Below are 12,023 nucleotides of genomic sequence, written 5' to 3' on the forward strand. Positions count from 1 at the left end.
CCTGTGTGTACCGACGATTATTCTGAAGCATCCGTTGAGTTTTCATCGAGCGAGGAAAAGAGAAGTGGGTAGAGATAGATAGAAACAAGAGAGAGAAAAAGAGAAAGAGAAAGAGAGAGAAGATGAGAAAGAGTTTTCGCGTTCGATAATCAGAAATACGACGATGCTGTACCTCTTTCGAGAGTCGACTCGTACATCAAGCTAACGCTCCGGTTTTTCATTCGACGCTTCGTAATTCACTCCCTTCTCATTTTCCATCTTCCCAAGCCTCACTATCATCCTTGTCCCTCGCGACCAATTTCATTTTCCGTTCTTCCTTCTATCCTCTTTTCCTTTTTATTCCTTCTCACACACACACACACACACACACATACACTTTTACTTTTTTTCTTTTTAAACGAGATCTCATCTTTTTATTTTAATTTGTATTTCTTATGTACTATGTTATCTCTTATTTTATTTAATATTTTCTCTTTTGATTTTTCTTTATCATTTATTTTGTATATCATAAAAGAAAGAGAAAAAATGTTGATGAAAAAAGAACAACTTCTATTTTATTCTTTATTATTGTATATTTTTAAAAATTATTTTTCTCTTTGTCTATCAATGAAATAAAATCACCAAAAGATTTATAAAGTTCTCTCTCTCTCTCTCTCTCTCTCTCTCTCTCTCTCTCTCTCTCTCTCTCTCTCTCTATCTCTCTCTCTCTCTCTCTCTCTCTCTCTCTCTATCTCTCTCTCTCTCTCTCTCTCTTCTTCTTCTTCTTTTTTAATATTTAACAATTTTTCTTTCCTTCCTTCCTTCCTTTCTTCCTTCTGTGGTATTTTCTTTGGATCGTTCTTTACCATTATTGTCATGGATGTTTTCAAGACGATACACTGAAGAATCAAATATTATCGCAACTTACAAATGTTTCGTTATCGGTGATTCTTATGCGAGTCGTGTCCAGGGACGACCCACTGATCCTCTCGATCCGTAGACAATCTTTGCCAGAAGCTCTTTCAGTATCTCGAAATGCAGTTACTTTCTGAAGATCTTTGAAGATATTTCCTGAAGATCAAGTTCTGTTCCATTGTAGTTTTCATCGATTTTCCTTCTTTCCATTCTTGTTTTTATCTTTCGATTTATTGTTATTCTCATAAAAATGATTTTTTGTAAAAATAATTTTATTTCTTTTTTACAGAAATTTAATTTTTAAAATAATTTTCTGTAAGAATATTTAAAGATTTTACTGTTAAGAAATATAATTCTCATGATAACGATAAAATTCGTATCGCGTATTATATTTTTAATATTTATCAATACAAAACATCGATAAGAAAAATGTGAGAGATAAATAAGGCGGAAATGACGAGGTACATTGAAAATTTCTCTATCTATATTTTCTAGTCAATTGACAATCAAAAAGAAAAAGATACTGTTTCACAATAACGTATAAATAAAACGAAAAGCTAACAATAAGTGGAAAATCAAGCGAGACGAAACGATTTGCAGGACGCGTATCTAATCAAGTCAATTCTACGGGCATCGTGATTTTTGCAAAACGACCCACGCGTAGAAAAGGATGGAACAGATAGACGACGATGAAGGATCAAGAAAAAGCTAAGTAGAAAGAAAAAAGAGAGGCAGAGAAAGAAAAAGAGAGAGAGGGAGAAAGAGAGTACAGCAGGTTGTCGATTCGACCAGGTCGATCAGTGTATACTCGACAGCGAATGTGTGCACATGCGTGATCGCGAATAGAGAGAAAGAAAGATAAAGAGATAGAAAGAGAAAAAAGACAGAGAGAAAAGGAGAAAGAGAAAATTGAGAATGGTGCTGAGAAAAGAAGGACGAAAATAGAAGTAGCCTCGGATAATTCATCGAGGGCGAGTTGTGCGAAACGCTTCAATGCATTTTATGTCAATTTGATTTCTTAAGAATTCTCTTTTTCAGAAACAAAAAAAAAAGAAAAATAGAAAAAAAATACAACTTTAATTACTTTTTACCCTTTAAAATTTGTAATGTATTATTCCCATTATAATTTCTTTCCGAAAAATTTCAATCAAAATCGAAATTTAAATAATATTGAATAATATTTATTGTATCGATCTACGATCTGATTGCCGATTACGATATAACAAGATAATCGACATTTTATTTTCGAGTGTCATTCTTGCGATTTAGTTTTGTTTCATTCGTCGAAATTGATTAGTGTTAATACCGTTAATGATATCAATCGTTCACGAATGTTCTTAATTATTAATTGTTGAATCTACAAAGAGAATCGCGAAGATGCTCGAGCTCGTAGAAAGAAAAGCGAATGGAATTTCGTGGCACGGACGACGCACTGAAAATCTCGCAGACATTACCAACAACTCGAAGGGGATATTTTTGATGAAGAAAGAGAAGGACGTACCGCGTGAGAAACGATGGAAAAGAGATAGTAAAGGTCTCTTGTGTTCTCTCGGCCAGCTAGGATACAATGATTCTTCATATAGTCCAGACACGCTTGGCACGTGGAAATTTCACAGAATTACTCATAAAAGGTAAATCGATTAATCCTAAAATGCATGTGGTTCGGTAATAACAATCTATTTACGATAAAGTAAATCTAGTTTAATACATTGAAATCAATTGAAAATTTTGTATATTTTATCCTGAATACCCCAATATAATTTGCATTATTGTAAACATATAATGATAAATTATTGTAGTAGTATTTAATTAAATAAGACTATATATTTATCAATAGTCGGCCAAATTTAAAAATAATAAATAACAAATGTTAAATTTTAAATATAAAAACTTTTAAAAATAGCAGAAAAAAATAATAACATATTGTAAATACTGCAATGGGGGTCAGCACTGCCTTTGTTTATTTTCATACAGTTTATCACGAAATCTAATTTTTGTAAAATATTATGTTAGTTATCTTTTAAACCAAAAAAATCAAATGTATCGTTCAATAATATTTAAAATAATAATTTACAACTACATATCATAAATACATAATTCATTATTCTATTTGTAGCGAGTGAGAGCAATGTAATATATGTGCAACAATTTAGTTTTTTATTAAATTGCGTAAACGACATTATGATAATGTACTGTTTTTCCATTATACTGTAATATTTACTGAAAAGCTATAATATATTTTTTTCTTCAAAATGTTTAAAAAAAAAAGAAAAAATGCATCAAATAATTAACATTATTTATTTTTTTGTTAACAAAAATTATAAGAAAGAGATATCTAACAAAACATAAGCACCGATCATAACTAGCGCGACCGCATAATTACGCAAGGATCCTTTGACTGTTTTCATATTCACCTACTTTCAATTGTTGATATATATTTCCGCACGCCTACGAAACTACAATATAGCGCATGTATTTATAATATGTATATATACATATATATATATATATATATATATATATATATATATATATATATACACACACACATATACATATATATATACGATATGACACATTCAAAAAATTTACGATTTATAACGTTGATACTTAGCTCAATAACGCAAAGATATCGCTGATAACTGCAAAGAAGTTACAAATATACATATAAATTAAGAGATCTTCTCGGAATCCCTTGGAATCCAGTTTATCTTCTAGATCTTATGATTATTTCCTTTTATAGAAATAGATAAATAGATAAATAAATAAATGTTCAATTGCATTTATAGATATGTCGAACGATTAATACAAATAGTTAAAATAAAATAATGAACTATATCAAGAAAACATAGCTATTTAATAAATATAGATCACATTAAAGATTAATCTAATATATTAATTTATCTAAGACTAATATAATATTAATCCATATAAATTTGATATCTAATATTAATCTAATTTAATAATTATATGATCTAATAAAAATATAATAGTAATTACAAAAAAAGTTATTAGGATAAAAATTAAATAGAAATGATTTAATTATTAAAGATAGAGAAATAAAATCTATTTTCTATGACAAGAATCGATTGATAAAAGAAAGAAATTGAAAAATAGTCAGACTCGGGTCATGTTTCGTGTTAGTGATTATTACCGTTTTAAGGGTCGATATTAACGAGCTGTCTGTAACACGTACGATCATTATTTTTCGGACGATGCAAAAGTGCAATAGAGAAAGTCATAGTGAAAGGAAAGCTGCGTGGGCGACAGTCGCAGGTGCGTAGTAGTTCTGGTCGGGCCGGCAGGTCAGGGCCGGAGAACAAGACTCCCCTTCTATACATATGTATATATATATATATATGTGTATATATATATATATAAAACTTTTATCAATACTTTTTCAACCCTCAACCAACCCTCGATGTCCATTCCATGGAAAAGAATTTTTCTATTCGACTCCACGAATCCGATCGAGATTCCACAACCTGTATCGAACGAGCACATTCTTTAAACGTACATACATCGAATTCCACGATGGCTTTCAGATCGGCGTGATTTTTCGAAATTTCCATTCGTTTCAATGCACTTCGTACTTCCCGTTCGAATTTTAAATATGAGAGAGATCGAATAAAAAACAATTATATATACATACAATGATAAAAAGTGATGTTACAAAATTAAATAACACGAGATATATTAATTAAAAGACAAATTAAAGATAAGTTAAAAAGGTATTCCATGTATTCGGTGATGAATACAAAATTATATACATAAAAAAATAAAAAATACGAGATATAAAACAAAGAGGAGGAAGAGATACATCAAATAAAGAGGAAAAAAAAGAACTATAGAGACATTTAATGTGATAAATAAAAATTGACTTATGCAAAAATAAAAAAGAAAGAGAGAGGGGGGAGAGAAAAATATTTCATTGGGGCATAATAATTCTAAACAAAGACAGGAAATGAAACAAATCATTCCATCGCCTTGAGATTCAAGTGTTACATGATCTCCGGATCTCCGGGGGGACAAAATGCGCATGACTCGAAGAACAGGTAAGATCTTTGTGGAAGGAATTGCGTTCTTCTTACGATATCGTGAAGGAATGATTAGTATCAAATGCGTATGGTTATTAGTTCGAGAAAAGAGACACACCGTCACTCTATTACGAGTCTTCTTGCGGCGTGTTCTTTCTATAAAGCTGATACCGCTCGTAATCGATATCACATGTCACTTTGGTAATATTATCAGCACCTTGTGCTGTAATATCACGAATTGAAACAAATACATATATGTGTGTGTGTTTCTATGTTCGTGCATGTGTATATATTTACATACATATGTACGTCTATATAAAGTATATACGCATACATATGTACGTCTATATAAAGTATATACGCATACATATGTACGTATATATAAAGTATATACGCATATATATATACATACATATGACTATGGTATCGTTAACAAACTTATAATTACGATGTAAACTCCGATAACACATATTTGTATCACCCCAAAATCATCGATTTGATTATCTCTTGTATATCGACTAATCGCACTTTGTTGAGCGTGTCTATTACTCGCTTTCTAATATCAATTTTGTATCTCGCAAAATAAATTATTCTTAATCTGGATATCACGAATATTTGCGACTTTAGTACTTGAGTTTCTCGTTGATTAGAATCGATAAATTAGTTATAAGAAAAAAAGAAAGAAAAGGAACGAGTTTTTTTTTTCAATCGGAATAAGAAAAAAAATTAAGGGAAAAAAGGTACATCCAATAACGGAACTGATTTTACATACAATGCCTATTCAAATTGATTAAATTAAGAATTCTGATTAGAAGGGATATCGTATTTATTCAGTTGATTCATAAATAAATAATGTTAGAAGAGTGAAGAATTTATTAAAATAATTTATAAAGTTTATATACAATAATAATTTATTATAATATAAGTATGGAATTTATTAAGATAAACTAGCAATTATTTATGAATCAGTACAATATAATATATTAAATAAAACGCTCGTTGGTTTGATTCAATTTGGGACTGAATATTTGTCCGTACGAGTCAATCGAATGAAAGGTGTATACGAGCGATAAATCGAAGCTTAAATCGAATATTAGCGTCATTCCTAATGACTCTTGCTCAATGGTCGCTCGTTTCGCATTCAATGAGATGCGGATGCGCAATAATGTACCGAGGATCGCGAATTGTGCAATAATTTGCGTTTAACCATGGGAACCTTTGTCGGAACTCGATGGAACTCGATGGAACTGGAAACTCGTTTCGCATAATTACATTGATAATAATTTCTGATTCGATCCTTATCGCAAAATGTTATCTCTTGCAAGTATATAAAAGTTACACGTAACTATTAGAATATATTGTAAATATTCTTTTTTTTTTATTTTTTTTATTTATTTTTTTTTTTCATTGCACAAATTTATCGTATATAAAACACACATTTGAATAAAATATTAATATAATTTGAATAAATTTATATCTTATATAAGATTTAAAATTAAGTAAAAAAAGAAGAAAGGAATGTAAATAATTTAAAAAAACAATATATTTAAAAAATGAACGATTTTACAAGAAATTTCATACAATTTTAATGCCAAGATTCGCACCGTCGTTAATTACTCCTATTTACGGACTGTCGAGTAGCTCATGGCGCACTGTTCGAGCTGTTCGTCCCTGACACGACGACATTCCTTAGCCGGACAACGCTAGTAATATGCATTTGCATTAATAGCGGCAATACAAACAGGCGCGATGTAGTCGCACGAAATGATTTCGCTGCTCACGCGTGGCGGAAATGTTTTCGATCATTCGTCCGATTTTTCAATAGTCCATTGATCATTCCAAATGATTCACTGAATCTTTTTATTTCTTCGTTTTCAATGTCGAAAATAGAATATCATGTATATAAATAATATATAATTATTACATATAATTATCTATCATAATAATAGTGTATAATTAACAGTAATATATATGTATTTGTATTACAGTTTGTGTGTACGTGTGCAATTAAAAATAAAAGAAGACGTATATGTACCACATATATATATATATATATATATATATATATATATATATATGTATATGTTACATACATGTTACATATAATATGGTACATATGCGTCTTCTATATATTCAAAAATAAATCTAGAGCCTGTTTAAAGATTCGTAGATTATAATTTAGTATTATTTTAAATCTAATTAAATATAATACCTCATAAAACTAACTTATGTATTTTGTGTTTTATAGTCTACATATATTAATATATACATATGTATATATTTATATATATAACATATACGTATATACATATATATCATTAGTAATTTGTTTGATATGAAATTTCATTTACATACGCTCAATTATATCTTCATTTATCGTCATGAAAACGTCATGCCAGATGGCAAGATACTGCCTTTAGCTCGATCATCATCTAAATTTCAAATATACGAGAAGAAAGATAATTTACAACGGAGACTTCTCCCTTTAGAAAAGTTGAATTCCACATAAACATACACGTTCTTTCTTGAATACGATGAATATTTTTAAATGATCGAGTTAAATGAAACACCTTATATAACGTCAGACGTAAGAATGTAAAACGTGTCAGAGGGTTGCGCGTTCAGTGAAACCATGAATACGATCGTGCTTGAATGGGGAGTACGGTAATAGGGAAGAGAAACAGAAAAAAAAAGTTGGAGGCAAACACGCATTCTTTTGAAATGGTACACGTCATTCGCACCTCGGCAATGCGAATCGTGAAAATTCTAATAGCAGAACCCGGAAAATTTTCGCAAACGATGAAAATATACGAAGAGATTGGTTAAATTAACCAGAGTGGTTTACTCCTTTCCTTTTACTCTCTTTCTCTCTCTCTCTTCCTCCCTCCATTCATCCATCCATCCATCCATCCATCCATCCATCTATCTATCTATCTATCTATCTATCTATCTATCTATCTATCTATCTATCTATCTATCTATCTATCTATCTATCTATCTTTTCCTCTCTTTATCTTTTTCTTTCTTCATCTTTTCCTCTCTCTATCTTTGCACTAGTTTGTCTTTCATTTAGGCGACCAACGAGAGAGTTTTTAATTTTAAACAATTTCACATAAACCAGCAGACGAGCCAAACATGTCTCTTTTCTATTTCTTTCTATATCTTTTTTCTTTCACTCTTGGACAATCTATTTGCGTTAGCGACACTAAACGTTTTCTTCGAGGAAAAAAAATTGAAGGGAAAGCTTAGAAAAATATATCTGGTATTTTTATTAATCAGTAACACAAATTTTAATCGAACCAGGGAAAATCCACATCTATGACTCATAAAAATATTTGATATCGATCGATGTTCTTTGTCACTAAATATTTTTATTGAATCATCACATTCGATTCGTCACAGATGTGTTTCTCATTTTTTTATTTTTTTAATCTTTTCAAGGAAATTTTTTGGATCGATATATCCTTGAATTTATACTACCGTTGTATAAAAGTGATAAGAATTGCGAGATAGAATACATCGTCGTTTCATTTGGGATAGTTGATTTCTAATTCGCTTTCGATTATTTTGAGGTCAACTGTTAATATCATTTGACTTATCTTGAGTCTCTAACTATCTCCATTTTGTCGAATAAAAATGCGAGTACAGAAATTTCGTTTGATTTTCAATTGTATTTATTATAAGGAATATATTTACGTGCAATCGTTTGATTTTTTCGTTAAAAATCGTCGATTGTGTCATTTCAGGTGAATCAATGAAGACTTAAGGATTTCTTTTAATACGATCAGTTACGCAAATTCAAATGATTTTGAGTTGATAATTTGGGTTAAAAATTAACTTATTAAATCATTGTCTCTTATTGTCGATAAAAAATAAAAATGATTTTCTAATGATTCTACGATAATTATTTTTATATTATTATATATTGACTGAAACCAATTAAACTTTCGTTCTTATAATATCCCGTATATATGTTTAAACGAAAATTATTTTCATATCATTCTCTTCGTCTAGATTATTTCACTTTCACTACTACTCTATACTAAAAATGTTAAACACGCATATACCGAGACTCGACTTCAATTAAGATTCTATTTATTCCTATTTATTTTTTTGCAGCCATGAGGGGATGAGCACTGGGACAGGAGATGGAGGTGGAAGCGGAGGTGGTAGTGTACAGGGTGGTGGAGGTGGAAGAAATACACCACCTCATGGATCGCCCACCCCCATGGACAAGGCGACTTTAAAAGTCCATTTACCCAACGGTAATTGAATTTTATCTTTCTTAATAACTTTGTGATATCCATCGAAAGGTTGACAGGGTAAAACCTGATTAAACATTTAATAAATCGAAGCTGGTGATGAAATATTTGTTTTGTTTATCCTTTGATCATATGTTTTAATTTGACAGGTGGTTTTAATGTCGTCAAATTTGGTGATGCTATCGACGTCAAAGGGATCATCTCGTTGGTAACCAGTCGACTTGCCGTTGGTACCAGACATTATCGAAATCTCTATGCGATGAGATTGCATCATCCAGGATCTGGTGAGAGTTACTGGTTGCATCAAGATACCACCATGTACCAGGTATTCAATAAAATAAAAGTAAATTTAAATAATAAATACATATTAGATGTGCAAATAAGTTTGGTGCCTATTTAGCATGATTTTAATGTTTTATTTGTAAAACCAGGAAAAATATGTTAATTTTCGATATAGTTTTTGTTATTTTTCTCACACACTTATCTCTCATTTTTCGGGCAGCTGACGAATACCGTTTTGATACAAAAATGGTGGTTTTGATTCAATAAAATCAATGATGCTTTTTTCTACCTTCTTGAGAAATATTAAGTAGGAATCAATTAGGTGATATTACAGCGACCGGAATAGATGATAATTCAGGAGAATAAGGTCTGGTGAATAATCAGCATAAAAGAGAATTTTCCAGAACAGAGAAGAAATGACTTCCAGGATTGCTTTCGTCATATATGTTCGTATGTTGTCGTGCAGCATAATCACCTATCTGATTCTACTACCGGTAAAAAGTCATTCGCGTTCAATTGTGTCATTCAAATTAATCATTTATTGCTATTAATAAACAAAAGTAATCGTTTCTCATAATAAAGAACACCTTTAAAATTTCAACGAATTCCTCGTCCTTCATTTTTTTCTATGGTATTCCACTGGGTTCTTCATCAATAAAATCAAAATTATCACTTCGAAACTTTTCAAACGACTGTTTTTACGTTTTGTGAGTTACAGTATCTTCATTTAAAACGGAACAAATCGTTTTGACAATATAGTAAAATTATTTTTTAACTGATACGCAAAAAAAATACATTGCCTAATATGATCCTTTTTAGATGTCATCGTGCAAACTACTATTTTTTAAAATTATACCCAGAGTAAAGTTATATGGTACGTTTAAAAGGATGATGTTGATACTTAATATCCCAAAGTAGATAGGAAAAATTTTAATTCAAAACAAAATTACAATTGATTGAATGTAAAGGCATCGAATTTGTTTTGTACATCTAATATATGTCTTCGAACTGATATCTAATGATATCGATATTCATTGGATTCAGGTTCAAGAGAAGTATGAAAAGAAACATCCTCATTGCGAGTGGAGGTACGAACTCAGAGTACGATATCTACCGCAAAATCTGAACGATCTCTACGAGAAAGACAAAGTCACATTTTACTATTATTATGATCAGGTAAAATTTCAACGAATAAAATATAATAGAGGGAGATTTTTTTTTTAAATAATTAAAAAAGATAGTAAAACGATTTATAAATATAGAATTTGAAGTTGCCGATAGTGGACAACACTCTTTTAATATATAAATAAAACTGTCCTGAATTAAGATATTTCCTTATAATTGTCTACTATTTTATTATATAAATTTAGAATAATGAATAGAATTATTTATAACAATAATCATTTCATAGGTACGAAACGACTACCTCTATGCAAATCATGCTGCACTGGATCAAGACGTAGCCGTTCAATTATGTTGCTTAGAAATACGTTATTTCTTCAAAGACATGCCACAAATGGCTCTCGACAAGAAAAGTAACTTGGAATATTTAGAACGAGAGGTAGATTCAACTTAAAATTTTTCTCAACAAACAGAAGACACATGCGTATATATATATATATATATATATATATATATATATATATGCATGTGTTTATATATATTTTATATCATATATATTTTAACAAGGAAACATTTTATTAAGGTTGGCTTACATAAGTTTCTTCCACGATCCGTGTTAAACGGAATGAAGCCAAAGGCACTTCGAAAGCTGATACAGCAACATTTCAAGAAAGTAGCTGCTCTTTCGGAATTAGAATGCATGTTCAAGTTCTTTGACTTGCTTCGGGCACATTATAGGTTTGACCAGGAAAGATTTATTTGTGCATTGGGGGTAAGAAAATATTATATTAAATTGAACAAATTCAAGAAAAAGAAAAAAAACAAATTCTTTTCACGATATATAAAAGAAATGTAACACGAAATATAAAATTTAATTATCTTTTCATCTCCAGTCAAGCTGGTCCATTCCTGTTGAACTAGTCATCGGTCCCGATCTCGGCATATCTTATATGGCTCATCGAGGTGGAACAGTGGTAAGATGACTAATAAAGTCAAATTAAAATCAGAGAGATCCTATTTATTGTGCCTGTTCTTAAACCGATCATCTTTTTTTTTTTGTCAATCATTCTAGCCAACTAGAATGGCGGAGTTCTCACAAATACAATCAATTCAAACACTCGTTTCTGACTGCAAAGAACATGCCAAAGCATGTATCAAATTAAGAGTCGCTGGAGCAGCTGAAACGCTGAGCATAACTTGCTCTAGTTTGGACCAAGCGGAAAGTCTTGCTGACTTGATAGACGGTTATTGTAGACTAGTGACTGGCAGTAATACTTCATTATGGAATCGAAAAGGTGAACATTTATATTATAAAATATTATACATTTGAAAAAATATTTGGCATGCGCAGTTTAAACAAAGTAAATAATAATAATCGACGATATTGTCGAAATGTAAAATCTTTTCATGTTTCTTTTCATTATTA

At 30.5% G+C, this 12,023-nt stretch overlaps 1 protein-coding gene across 6 annotated transcripts in view; it reads left to right on the forward strand.

Annotated features, from left to right (window-relative positions):
• Window positions 1-12,023, forward strand: part of LOC124421748 (focal adhesion kinase 1) — a 78,401-nt gene that overhangs the window by 58,444 nt on the left and 7,934 nt on the right. For 3 of the 6 annotated variants that reach the window (XM_046957318.1, XM_046957319.1, XM_046957317.1), the window contains 7 exons: window positions 9,051-9,196; window positions 9,343-9,518; window positions 10,520-10,651; window positions 10,887-11,036; window positions 11,181-11,369; window positions 11,491-11,571; window positions 11,670-11,892. In XM_046957318.1, coding sequence (XP_046813274.1) covers window positions 9,061-9,196; window positions 9,343-9,518; window positions 10,520-10,651; window positions 10,887-11,036; window positions 11,181-11,369; window positions 11,491-11,571; window positions 11,670-11,892 — 1,087 coding nt within the window. In that variant the 5' untranslated portion in view covers window positions 9,051-9,060. Of the gene's footprint in view, window positions 1-1,442; window positions 2,526-9,050; window positions 9,197-9,342; window positions 9,519-10,519; window positions 10,652-10,886; window positions 11,037-11,180; window positions 11,370-11,490; window positions 11,572-11,669; window positions 11,893-12,023 lie in introns of those variants that run through there. The other 3 variants (XM_046957314.1, XM_046957316.1, XM_046957315.1) reach the window with 2 other exon arrangements.

Source organism: Vespa crabro, chromosome 2, assembly GCF_910589235.1.
Source record: "Vespa crabro chromosome 2, iyVesCrab1.2, whole genome shotgun sequence".
In the NCBI taxonomy this organism is placed as follows: Eukaryota; Metazoa; Arthropoda; class Insecta; order Hymenoptera; family Vespidae; genus Vespa; species Vespa crabro.